Genomic DNA, 14,270 nt, shown 5'->3' with positions numbered 1-14,270 from the left:
ACTGTGGGGCTTTGCTACCTCTCACCAGCAGAACAACAGCCTTCTCACTGGTTGCTCAAATCTCTCTCCCCTCTTGTCCACCCTCCACTCAGTTGCCAAAATGACTTTCTTAATGTTCAGCTCTGACCATGTCACTCCTATAATCAGTAAACTCCAGTGGCTATTATCTCTGGGATTAAATAGAAAGTCTGTTTGGCATTTATGCTATGGCTCAAATCATCTTTATAACCTCACTACATCTTCTCTCCTTTATGCACTCCTTGGTCAGGTCATACTTACCTTCTTCCTGTCCCTCAGACACAGCCCTCAGTTTCCTGCCTCCGCACCTTTGCACTGGCTATAGCCCATGCTTAGAAACCATTCCCTCCTCACCTCTCCTTCTTTGAATCCCTGTCTCCGTTAGGTTGCAGGTCAAGTGCCACCTTCACAAGGCACCTCTTGATCCCCTACGCTAGTGCTAAGGCCTCACCCCCACCCCACCCCTACCCCCCCTCACCTGGTATCTACTTAGCCTGTGTCTGTAGATGTCTTTACCTCCTAGCACTTATCACAGTGTCTTATCATGTAGACACTTAATAAATACATGTTGATTGATAGGCATTTTTTTTTATCATATTTCTCTCTGAGTGCACACTCACCCCCTTGTGACTAGCCTATTTTCCACCCTCCTTTTCAGAGTCTGGTTGTTTATAACCTTCAAGAAGCAAGGTTTCTCTCTAATGGATGACGGGCACTCCCTTACCTTCGGAACAGGTATTCCAACAATTTTGCAGGTGAATGTCACTGGAGAGCCTTCTGTCACCCGGAAGTGCTTGAGTCTCTTGTCAAAGATGGGGGCAATGCATTTGCCTGTCGGGATCTCATCATGCTGGATTTCATCATCAGATTCATCCACAGGGGTACGTTCTAAACGGAACTCTATTTCATTCATTAGCCTCTGCTCAAAGCTTGAAATCTTGTATTCCTGTGAAAATAGCAAATTGGTTTCAATCTGAAGATTCTTCCCTGAACATGAAGGAAACAAACTGCCTGTTAGCATGATTTAGAGATATACATATTGAAGATGCTATGTCCTTATGTCAATGTTATCATGAATGAATATTTAAGAAAATCCAAGTTAACTACTATAACTGGGAATCCCAGTCCTACTCTTTTACTTTGGACCCTTAGGAGTCATGTTGGAAGACCACAGTGAGGGGTGCCCAGTAGCACTACCCCCATCCAAACTTATAGAATACTGACTTTTGCTCTAGGGCATGAAGCCCTAATGAGATCCAAGCTATATGGAGGGATTGGGGGTGGGGTGAGGTGGAATGAAGGTAAAATAAAATCCTTATCATTATGTGCAAAAATACCCAATTTCAGAGGAATACTATGTTCTTAAGCTTCATGAAGTGTTCTTAAATACCTATCTCCACCTGCCTATCAGACATCTCAGACTGGATGGACAGAGTTCTCAAACTCAACGTGAAGAGACAGGCGTGGTGATGAACAACTGGCAGCGCTGTGAGCTGGTCCCGCCCTTCTGGACACTAATTTGTGACTATACTCCAAAAGTTAATATCACTGCTAGCTCTACAACCCAAAGAGATTTAAAAAAAGATGAAAAGAACAAAAGAAAGGATGCCAGCGAGAGAGAAACTACAAAAAAAAATTAAATTGAATTTTTACAAAGATAAGGAAGGAAAGAATACACGAGGGGCTTAAACTCTTGTTAAAGAACTTGAGAAAAAAGATTTCATTCCATTGGGATACGGTGAAGGTGAACCTGTACCTTATGGGCATTAGGTTGTAAAGTCAAGCTTTCAAGGCACAAATCAAAATCACCTTTGAAACCTCTTAAATTGATGAATAAGGACAGTATAGGTTTCTTGAAAAGAAGCCATTTAAGATCTGAGAGTGAATGGCTGGTTGCTATGGAAATGAATGAATGTAAATTTTATTTTTCCTTCTACCCAGCTAAATTATTAGGAGAGAAACAGGAATCAGAACTTCTATTCAGATAGAAGACAATAAAAACAGGTAAAGATAACTGGTAGGAAAACGGATGATTGGAGGGAAAATTCTATTGCAAAAGCTTCCCACAAGTATGATTATCCTGGAGTGCTGTAACACCACCACTTAATAGTTTCTCTTTCCTGCTTCACCTGACGTTGAAGAGGTGACATCAGAAAGTGAAAGGGGATACTGCAGGGTGCTTTTAGTGACCTGGCAATCCTAGAAAGAGCAATCATGGCTGTCCTCATTACCTCTCCCAGCCCACATTTAGAAATATCTCTAGCACAGGCAAGAGGAGAGTGGCGACCAAGAGAACAGCAGATTCAGCTATGTTCCTTTGTATAATATTGAGCAAGTCCTTTTCTCTCCCCAGGCCTCAGCTTCCTTATCTGTAAAATGAGATTGAACTTGATGGCCTCCAATTTTCCTCCCAGCATTAAAAGAAATCTTGGTTCGGGCTTTCAGTCAATAAGGCAAACTCAACTCGGGAGATAAGACAAAAAGAGTTTATCAGCACACAAAGCAATTTCCATGTAAGGATATCTTAAATAGGGCCTGGCTCTACTACTGCTTGCTTACAAATTGGACAAATGTAAGCTTCAACATTCAACTTTGCACAAACTTTGCCAAATACCACAATTAACTTACACCTGACATGAAAAGCTGCCAATGAATGCCCTTACCTGCTGGCATGCTCGAATGTCACTGAAATGCATTTTTTTTTCTAAGTCCTGAATCACTGCAGCCTTCTTTTCACGAATATGGTCATCTGTCACTGGCTGAGGAGACTTTAGATTTTTCTTTATCACTCCCTGGGGTGACCTGTGAAAGAGATCCATAGTTAACATAGCAATGAAAAAATACTGGCCAATTATGAAAGGCTGACATAAAATTAGGGTGACTCAAATAGAAAGTAGAAGGCTGAACAAGAATCAAGTGGTGGACTTATTGTTACATTTAATATATCCTACCTTCAGTATAAATACTTCATACTCTATCTTTACTAAACTGCCAAAGTGATATTCCAGAAGTACAGGTCTGACCATGTCCTTCCCCTTTAAAAAATGAAAACCAGTGGCTTCCTATTACTTCTAGGATTAAATGTGAACTCCTCTAGCATTTAAGGATTTTTACCACCTGGTTGCTAACTCCCTTTCTATCCTTAAGATACATTACTCCCCTTCACACAAGTCTAGCCGAACTAGCCTTCCTGTGGTTTCTCCTAACATGAAATGTCATCTCTCATCTCCGTGCCTTTGCCCAGGCTGTCTCCTGCACCTGGAATGCACTCTCTTCTCACTTTTGTCTCTTAGAATCACTAATTTCCTTTAAAGCTCAGCTCAAAACTCACCTCATCTTTCTTAATACCCCTAGTTGCTAATTCCTCCTCAAAATTACCTTGTATTAATTTTGTACACATATACTTGTGTCCATGATCTATCTCACTGTAGAATGTAAGTTTTTTGAGGGCAGTGACTTTTTCATTCTTGTGTTTGTATTCTGGATGCCCCACATAGTGGCAAATAGTGGGCATTTAATAAATGCTCATTAATTTATTCTTTCACTCATTCAACAAATATTTAGGAAATGATTACAATTGGGAGAGGCTGAGCACCATACCAACTATATATGGTGGTAGAGTACCTCTGAATTTACATATTCTTTTTGTGTGCCTGGCACATAATAGGTGCTTAATAAATGCTTTTAAAAATTAATTAGTTAAGAATTAATCAATGTGCACATCCTGTTTCCTAAACTAAATTTCACGCTCTTCTTGGTGAGGGACCTTCCCTTCCACCTGTCACATCTTCTCAGCAGGTATTTGTGGGAGCAGCAAGAGGAGATAAAAAAAGCAGAGTAAGCAGACTGCTCTGGTAAGCAGTAGTAGAGGCCAGCTCCTACAGGAAGCCTTCCCTACCGGCCTCTTAAGTCCTGTGCCTTCCCTGGTGATTAATTCCTATTTATTGTGTAGATTGTTTATACATATATATAAATAAAATATGTATGTATGTATATGTATGCATATATGTATATATACACGTATTTGTTCGCATGTTGTTTCTGACGTTAGATTGCAAGCTCCTTGAGGGCAGGGACTCCCTTTATCCTCTTTTTGTATCCCCAACTGGCACAGTATTATTGTTCTGTCGGGTCTGACTCTTCGTGATCCTGTGGATACTGGAGTGGTTCGCCATTTCCTGCTCCAGTTCATTTTACAGATGTGGAAACTAAGGCAAACAGGTGACTTTCCCACAGTCACACAGCTAGTGTTCCAGGCTGGATTTGAACTCAGGTCTTCTTGACTTCAGGCCCAGAGCTCTATGCAATATGGCGCCACTTGGCGCCTCCCCACACACAATAGGGGGTTGACAGATAACCAAGAGAGAAAGGTTTTTGCAGCCCGTGGAGTTTTGAAAACTCACGAGACCCCGGCCTCCTCATTGGTGGAGAGGCGCCCCGCCCTTCCAGAGGGCCACAGTCCTGGCTCATCCTGTGGACTCCATCTCTCCTCAAGCGGAGAATTCTGGAGGCAGGAAGTGGGGGGGGGCGGGGTCCCCCCCCTGCTTATCCGGGCCCTCAAGGACCCGCCGCTCCAGGAGAGCGAGCTAAGACCCCCAAGGATACCGGGCTCTAGTGAATGAAGAGAGGCCCGCCTCCGAGGGCTGGTGAGCCAATGAGAGCACGCGCCGCGAAGGGCGGAGCCTCGGAGGTGAGCCAATCCTGTCTCCTCCCAACACGTGCGTCCTGCGAGGAGCGCAGGGCGCCCCACTGTAGCGCTCCTTCCCCAGCCGAGGCCATTTGAGGGGAGGGGTCCTGTGCACCTCTCTCTAGACAAGGGCACCGCCCAGGGGCGGGGCTGGGTGCCATCGGGCCCCTCCCCCGCCGGGTCTGAGCCCCGCGGCCCTCCACTTGCTCCAAGCTTGGCTTCAGGTCTGAGGCTCGTGGCCAGGGTATTTCTGGGTCACGCATGGGGCAGCCTTCCTCGAGCTAGGCTGAAGAACGGCGTTTTCTTCCGTGGCTGAAGTCCGATCCCCCGCTCCCCCCAATAATCTTCGCGAGGTGCCCCGCACACGGTCTTGCGGGTTGTCTCCCGTCAGAATGCGGGATCCTCGGGACAAGGGCCATCTTCTGCCCTTCTTTGTATCCCCAGCGCGCTGCTCGTGATCTATGCTTGTGAACTGAGCTGCGAGGGGCAGATGGTGCCACAGAACGAGCTCACTTAGAAATGCTCCGTCCTGATCGTTCCTGGGGGGCTGCGGCGGACCCCCGGGCTCCTGAGCGCACAGACTCCACCTTTGGCTCCCCATAACCCATCTCCCACCCCCCACGAGGCGGCCATACTTACACAGACGGGGCACTCCTGGGCAGGCCCATGGCGTTGGTGGGCGGGATGGCGGGCAGGGAAGGGAGGACCGCACTGAGAAAAGCCACCGGGTTTTGAATCCGGCCTGTAGGAGAGACGGTAGTAGTGGGGGACACACAACGAGGCTGAAACTGGTTCCCACTGGAGACAGAGAATGTGAGTGGCGGCTGTGCGGGTTCTGCTGGACTGCTGAAAGGTTGTGCATTTTGATTGGAAAAGGTCCCTAGAGATCTCGTTGGCGCCGAGGAGTGCGAGCCCAGAAGGCTTTCCTTACTCGCCGTCCTCTGGATCGCTTGGACTGTGTTGCTGAAGGTGGACCCCGGAGAACCAGCAGGGGATGTGGCAGCCAGCATCGTACTGTGAGACTGGAAAAACTGCTTAGGCCGAGTAAAAGTGAATGTCTGTGCCCGAGGGGCCTTCACCTGTTTGCAGGTGGCTGCCACTGGCGGAGGAGCCATGGAGTTTGTCGTGCTTATGTTCAGAGGAAACTCTTTTGGAGATGAACAAGATGGAAACTGCAGCTGCTGTTGTTCCAATAAAACTTGGTTGTGAAGCTGTTGTAATTGACTGGAATCACTGCATGCAAAACAAAGATAGGGAAGAGAGAACGAGAATCTGTCACCATCTATCTGCTCCAGAAAACTTGTTCATAGGTTATTTACAGTGCATGGGATCAGGGAGCAAGTCAAACTGTTTGACCTCTACCTAACTTTGCTTAGTTGGGTTTTTGGTTGTGTTTTTTTTCCTACAAAGTGGAAAAGGATACTAGTTTTTCAATTGCTGTCATTTTCATTACTACCTCCTACTGGTATTCTTCCAAAGATGGATCCATGACCTCAGTAGAAACTGATCAGGCATATCATTTCCCCTAAGCCGAATACCAGCAGACTCATCAGAGACCACTCCCTACAATGCAAGCTGTACTTAAACCTCAAGGCAGTTTAGCTACTCAGTGACAGATGCATGAGTCATCCTTTGGAGAACACACACAGCAGGCTCCTTTCTGGAGACTTCCCAGAAACAGGTGGTGCACCAGCAGGTTATGCTGACACACATGGGGAGGATCCCAAACTAGCCCACTTGTGCTGCTCCTTCATAACAAGAACCAAACCTGAATCTTCTGTCTCCCTCTCCCTTCTCTCTTTACCCCTCCTTCCCTCTCCTTTCTTCTCTTCCCCTCCCTCTCTCTCCTCCCCTTCTCCATTCCCTCCCTCCCTCTCTCTGCATCTGTTTCTTCTGCATCTTCAATGCTGTGAAGGGCAAGCTCAACTCCTCCAGCAATGGCTGTGTTGCTTCCTTTGCTTAAATATGCACATAGTAACTGTATAGATAAAGTCAGTACATTCTCCTGGCACAAATGATTACAGGTTCCCTTTCTGCCTGTGATTCTACTGCATTGCCTTCACCATTGTGCTGAATAGTATTGGAAAAAGCCAATTACTATACCATATGGGACCTGCTATTTTGAAAGTCAATTCAATGTAATCCAGAGTTTTTGTTCTCCACTAGACTTACTGAAAACATATTTTTAATTAAAAACTTCAGGATCTTTCCTGCTTTAAGAAATTAATTTGGAAATTGCTTATAAATTACTTTTTGGCATAATTTTCTGAGGATAGGCATCCCTGTCAGAATAAATAGCTTCATTATTTTCAAATTTTGAAGACATAATGAATACAAGCTCATATGTGAATTTTTTGGGGCAAGATCAGCTGTAGGCAAAGTTGAGAATTAGGTGTTTTCTTCCCAGTACTCTGTGACTTCCAGTTCTGAGCTCATAAGTAGGTGCTCCCCGCCCCATTCACTTTAGGCACCCAGTCCTCTCATAGTCCCCCTTCCTCTTCACTTATTCTTATGAAAAGGGTGGAAATTTATTCATACTCAAGTACAAATGATTGATAATAGCATAAAATGTTACATCCTCTAATAGGGATCAAAGCCTTTTAAACTAACAGAATGATGGAAGTCTAGGAATCATCCATTTAGTATAGGAAGTATTTGGCAAGTAACAGAGAACCTTCCTGATTCCACCTAGGCAACTGATAATGCTACTTGTAGACCAGGGGTGAGGAACCTGCAGCCTCTAGGCCACATGCGGTCTTCTAGATCCTCAAGTGCAGCCTTTTGACTGAATCCAAACAGCCTTGAGGCTACAGGTTCCCCATCCTTGGTGTAGACTGACCTTGTTCTATTTGTTTATCCTTATCTTAGTTCAAATGTTCTAGAAGGCACTGCCTGACTCTTAATCTTCAATAAGCCAGCCTTCATTAAAAAAAAAGGGGGGGGGAGAAGGGGTAGGCTATAACATTGTATGATGATTTGTTTAGATGAATTTACTTTTATTGCCAAGGTTTGGCCTTCACCTGTTTTTCATTAATGTAGTTTTGGGCACTAGTGCTAGAATTTGGTTCTAAAACTCCAAACCAACACTTTAAGTATATGGCAGAGTCTTCTTTTACTTTTAGAGACTTAGATACCAAATTCATTACTTTAAATCATGTCAAATCCAAATTTGAATCCAATTTGGGTAAAGCAACTCTTAGTTTTATTCTTTTAGTCCTGTTAAAACTCTAGGGAACAGAGCTTATTCTGAATATTTTCAACTATTTTACATTTGAAGCAGGAAGAAAGGCAAAGTGTTAATGTGAATATGAGCAACCTGAATCCATACCACTAAAGTTGAATCACAAATTTTCTGAGAAGAGTTACTGTTAACTGTTAACCTAACCTAACCTTTAGTTCAAATTTAAGAGGAGCTGGCTACTATTTCTGGATCAGCCTATTTCAAGGGCGACTACATTAATGATACAAAACCATGTCTACTGGTGACATGAATGCAGGATAACCTATTCAAAACAAGTCATAGTTAATCAAGTATAATCTGTTTCAAACATATGGTGCAGGGCAGCTACTGGAGGCACCGTGTGTTCTCTTGAGCAGCGTAGGCACTTAATAAAATCTTGTTAATTGATTGGTAGGAGATACTTTATAAAGATCATGAGGGTCTGTTTCTTCCATAAACTCCATCCTGGAACATACCACCAAGAAGTTAGTCCATAAGCCCAGGCCATGAAAAAATCCTGGGCAAGGCCTAGAAGAAATCAGCCTGTGGGCAAGAATTTAAGTTAAAATGGATGTGATGGGAGGTGGGGGGAGAGAAAAGGCAGCAACTTATCCGAGTTCTCTCCCAAACCCCTCCAAACAATTCCTGGAGCAGCAGAACCCACAAAAGGACAGGGTGAAATAATTTTCCAGCCAAAAATGCTCAGAAGGTTGGCAGGAAGGGTCTGTCACATCTGGGTGAGAATGGAGCACAGTTTAGTGCAGGCCATGCTAGCCTAGCAAAACAGGAGCAGGCCTTGGGAGCCACTGAATCAGTAGCAGCAGCAGCTTCTTCCAGAGGTCTTGGCCCACAGATGGTAAGAGGGTCAAACACCTGGTCAGAAGGAGATTACAAGGGTCTCTTTGCTAGCACTGAGGCAGGATGCTATTGCTTTGCCCATACTCGGATCTGGGTGGCAGTCCCAGGGTGAGGAGAAGCAGTAGCACAACAGAGCTTGTGGCTGCAGTGGAGCAGGAATCCTTGTCACAGTTCCAGGGCAGAAAAGAGTGCTTGTGTCACTCACAGGCCAGAGCATAGGCAGGAGAGTGGTAAATACACTTCTCCTTAGATCATATCTTCTTGGAAGAACTGAAAACATGCAGGTCCCTAAAAGTATTTCTGAAAACAGCTGCACAAAACCCTTGAAGCTTGGGACACTGCACCCTCCACCCTGGAAGCAGAGCCCTATTTTTAACATAGAGTTAAAAGTCAAGAAATAGGTTGGAAAATGAGTGAACAACAGAAAAAAATTCTGACCATAAGTTGTGAACTGATCCAACCATTTTGGAGAGCAATTTGTAACTATGCCCAAAGGGTTATAAAAATGTGCATACCCTTTGACCCAGCAATAGCACTTCTATTCTGCATCCCAAAGAGATCATAAAAATGGGAAAAGGACTCACATGCACAAAAATACTTATAGCAGTTCTTTCTGTGGTAGCAAAGAATTGGAAATTGAGGGGATGCCCATCAATTGCGGAATGGGTGAACACGTTGTGGTATATGAATGTAAAGGAATACTATTGTGCTATAAGAAACGATGAGCAAGTGGACTTAAGAAAAACCTGGAAAGACTTATATGGACTGATGCTGAGTGAAGTGAGCAGAACCAGGAGAATGTTGTACACAGTTACAGCCACGTTGTGCCATGACTAACTTTGATAGACTTAGCCCTTCTCAGCAGTGCAAGGATCTCCAAAAGTCTCATGATGGAAAATGCTATCCAAATCCAGAGAAAGAGCTATGGAGTTTGAATGCAGATCAAAGCATACTATTTGCTATTTTTTTTCCTGTTTTCTTTTGTTTCCTTTTTCTTATGGTTCCTCCTATTGGTTCTAATTCTTCTCTACAACATGACTAATGTGAAAATATGTTTAACAGGAATGTATATGTACAGCCTATATCAGACTACATGTTATCTTGGGAAGGGATGTGGGGAGGGAGGGGGAGAAAAATTTACAACTCAAAAGTATATGGAAATGATTGTTGAAAACTAAAAATAAATTAATAATAAATTAAAAAAATTAAAAAAAATTAAAATATTCTGACCATAGAAAGTTACTATGGTGACAAGGAAGATCAAAACACACTCAGAAGAAGACAGCAAAGTCAAAATTCCTATGCCCAAAGCCTCCAAGAAAAATATGAATTGGTCTCAGGCCATGGAAAAGCGCAAAAAGGATTTTGAAAATCAAGTAAGAGAGGAAGAAGGAAAATTGGGAAGAGAAATGAGAGTGTTGCAAGAAAATCATGAAAAATTAGTCAACAGCTTGATAAAGAAGACACAGACATGCACACAAACAGCAAAGAAAACAACACATTAAAAAATAGACTAGGCCAAATGGCTTAGTACAAAAAGCCAATGAGGAGAAGAATACATTAAAAAGCAGAATTGGCCAAATGGAAAAATAGGCACAAAGATTCACTGAAGAAAAAAACTCCTTAAAAAGTAGGATTGGCCAAATGGAAAAGGAGGTACAAAAGCTCACTGAAGAAAATAATTCCTTAAAAATTAGAATGGAAAAAAAATAGAATGCAGCAATCGGAAGCTAATGACTTTATGAGAAATTAAGAAACAAAACAAAAACAACACAATAAAAATATGGAAGACAACATGAAGTATCTCATTGGAAAGACAACTGACTTGGAAAGCAGATCCAGGACAGATAGTTTAAAAATCATTGGACTACCTGAAAGCCATGATCAAAAAAAGGGTCTAGACATCATCCTTCAAGAAATTCTTAAGGAAAACTGCCCTGATATTCTAGAACCAGAGGGTAAAATAGACATTGAAAAAATCCACTAATCACCTTTTGAAAGAGATTCCCAAAATGAAAACTCCCAGGAATATTATAGCCAAATTCCAAAACTCCTAGGTCAAGGAGAAAATATTGCAAGCAGCCAGAAAGAAACAATTCAAGTATTGTGGAGCCACAGTCAGGATAACACAAGATTTAGCATCTTCTACATTAAAGGATACGAAGGCTTAGAATATGATATTTCAAAGGGCAAAGGAGCTAGGATAACAACCAAGAATCACCTACTCCCCCAAACTGATTATAATCCATCAGAGGGGGAAATGGACATGCAATGAAATAGACGACTTTCAAGCATTCTTGATGAAAAGATCAGAGCTGAATAGAAAATTTGACTTCTGAATACAAGACTTAAGAAAAGAGTAAAAAGGTAAACATAAAGGGAAATCATAAGACATTTAATAAGGTTAAACTGTTTACATTCCTACATGGGAAAATGATACTTGCAACTCATAAGAACTTTCTCATTATTAGGGCAGAAAGGAGCATATATAGACAAAGGGCACAGGTGTGAGTTAAACATGAAGGGATGCTATCTAATAAAATAAAATTAAGGGGTGAGAGAGGAATGTACTGGGAGCAAGTAAAAGGGAGAGACAGAAAGGGGTAAATTAGCTCACATAAAAAGGACAGGAAAAAGCTTTCACAGTAGAGAGGAAGATGGGGAGGTAGAGGGGGAATGAGAGAACCTTATTCTCATCAGTACTGGCTCAAAGAGGGAATGACACGCAAATTCAGTTGGGTACAGAAATCTATCTTACCCTACAGGAAAGTAGGAGGGGAAGGGGATAAGAGAAGGGATGAGGTGATAAAACAGAGGGCAGATTAGGGGTAGGGGTAGTCAGAAGCAAAACACTTTTGCGGAGAGATAGGGTGAAAGGAGAAAGAGAATAGAATAAACAGGGGAGAGGGGAATAGAGTGGAGGAAAATACAGTTAGCAATAGTAACTGTGAAAAAATTTTGAGGCAAGCTTTTCTGAAAGGCCCCATTTCTCAAACATAGAGAACTAAGTCAAATTTATTAAAGTAGCCATTCCCCAACTGATAAATGATCAAAAGATATAAAAAGTTTTCAGATGAAGTAATCAAAGCTATCTATAGCCATATGAAAAAATGCTGTAACTCACTATTGATTGGAGAAATGCAAATTAAAACAATTCTGAGGTACTACCTCATACCTATTAGATTGGCTAACAGGACAGAAAAGGTAAATGACAAATGTTGGAGGGGATGTGGGAAAAATGAGACATTAATGCACTGTTGGTGAAGTTGTGAACCAATTCAACCATTCTGTAGAATAATTTGGAACTAAGCCCAAAGGGCTATAAAACCACGAATACCCTTTGACCTGGCAATACCACTGCTAGGTCTGTATCCCAAAAGAGATAAAAAACAAAAAGGAAAAGGACCTATATGTACAAAACTATTATAGCAGCTCTTTTCTGGTGGCAAAGAATTAGAAATTGAGGGGGATGCCCATCAACTGGAGAATGGCTAAACAAACTGTGGTATGTGATTATGATGGAATACTATTGTGCTACAAGAAATGATGAGCAAGATGTTCTCAGAAAACCCTGGAAAAACTTACATGAGCTGATACAAAGTGGAATGTACTATGTACAAAGTAACAGCAATATTATAAGATGATCAGCTGTGAATGACTCAGCTATTCTAAGCAATAAAATGATCTAAGACAACTCTGAACAACTTATAACGAAAAATGCTATCCATCACCAGAGCAAGAACTGATGGTGTCTGAATACAGATTGAAGTATACTTTTTTTTAATTGTTTCTCAAAAGTTTTTTTTTTGAAGGGGTCTATGTGAGAGGGTCACAACATGACTAAACACTATATCAAACTGCTTGTCTTCTCAATGAGGGGGTAGTGGAACGGGAGGAAGGAAGAGAATTTGGAAGTCAAAATTTTAAAAATGAACATTAAAATTGTTTTTACATGTAAGTGTGGAAAATAAAATATTCAATAAAAATTTAAAAAATGGATATGATGGACAACTCTGACATTTTACTTTTTTAGTTACTGATTCTTATTCTGAACTGACATATCATTGCTGAGATATTGGTAAGTGTAGGAAGGATCCCGGAAATATCTGCACCACCAATTTGCAAGGCTGTTAAAGGATAATTGAGTCTAACCATTTGGAAATTCACTCAGCTTCCTATAGTCACTAGTTATGGCCATAGAAACATAATGATCCTCTTGTTGGCAGTGTAGAAACTAGCACCCGACACCTCAGGCTCTAGGACAGAAAGGACTTAGCTGCACATGGGTGGAAATTAAAGAGTCCCTAAGGTAAGGGAATCTTCTATCACTCTCATTTTGCCTTGTATTCAAAATGCTTCCTCTTTTACATAGGTGAAAAGATAGTAGTGTTTGTGTTTCTTTTTCCCTTCTCAAATACATATTTTTCATCTCTTAGGAACTAAAAAGATTTACGAATTGTATCTCAGGCTTACTTTCCTTATGCCTGTGAGGGAAAAGGGAGTACATTTTTCATTTATAGGAAACTGAGGAATAGAGGTAACACATAGATCTTCTAATGAGAATAGCTTTATAACAGTTGTTGGATAACGCAACAAATGATTACTTTTCTCTCCAGAGAGTTAATTTTTTTTTTTAGAAGAATGGATGGTGCTTTAAACTGTAGGTGCATAAATACGTCAGGAGTATAAATCTCTGGCAGACAGAAGGACAACTACACCTGTTGTGCTTTGAGGCCCCTGAGTGAATACACTGAGTTCAGAATGCACATTGTTCCTAAGCCCTCTGGAAGCTCATAATACCAAGGCTAACCAATAGCTTTCTAATTTCAGAAATCTCAGGTGCACCACCAATCACTTTTTCCTTTTCCCAGTATACTCAATAAATCTATTCTTTACCACAAAAAAAAGGTGCTCAAGAAACACAGGCATCTTCTGATTTCTATTCATTGTCAGCAAAGAGACAGATTGTGTTGAAGTTGTCACTTGTTCATTTATGAGGCATTAAGGCACAAAGAGTTAACAAGAATTAACTGTGTGAATCATAAAGCATCAGAGCTAGAAGGGACCAGAGAGATCATCTAGTTCTCCTTCCCCATTTTACAGATAAGGAAACTCTGAGTCCCCAAATGTGTAATGATTCAAAAGCCTAAGGCCACACATTGGAGGTGTAGGAGTTAGGCCTAGGCCTCTTGCATCCCAGTCCAGCGTTCCTGGGTCAGTGAATTCCTTTTCCTATTTTGGAAGAAGCATATTCAGCCTAGGAGAATGACTGCATACAACTTTTTACTGTTATTAGATTTCTTCATTTTAGCAAACAGGCATACTTCAGAGTATATTTTGTATCTGTTCTTCCAGAAAGCGGGTTTTTATTGGGGAATAGCTTTAGGCCTTATGCATGTTGCAGTCTTGTGAAATTTGGATCTCATAATTTTGCTGAGATATTTTATCATGTTATTACGGAAAAGATATGGAATGTAAGCAGTGGGC

General features: G+C 41.8%; 1 protein-coding gene across 1 annotated transcript in view; it reads right to left on the bottom strand.

Annotated features, from left to right (window-relative positions):
• Positions 1–14,270, bottom strand: part of MYPN (myopalladin) — a 93,999-nt gene that overhangs the window by 27,725 nt on the left and 52,004 nt on the right. Inside the window, 3 exon segments of the mRNA XM_020998164.2 lie at positions 743–964; positions 2,682–2,820; positions 5,345–5,938. Of these exon segments, the coding sequence (XP_020853823.1) occupies positions 743–964; positions 2,682–2,820; positions 5,345–5,938 (955 nt within the window).

Source organism: Phascolarctos cinereus, unplaced genomic scaffold (genome assembly GCF_003287225.1).
Source record: "Phascolarctos cinereus isolate Bilbo 61053 unplaced genomic scaffold, phaCin_HiC Scaffold_3;HRSCAF=262, whole genome shotgun sequence".
Classification (NCBI taxonomy): domain Eukaryota; kingdom Metazoa; phylum Chordata; class Mammalia; order Diprotodontia; family Phascolarctidae; genus Phascolarctos; species Phascolarctos cinereus.
This window is presented reverse-complemented; position numbering and strand designations above follow the sequence as displayed.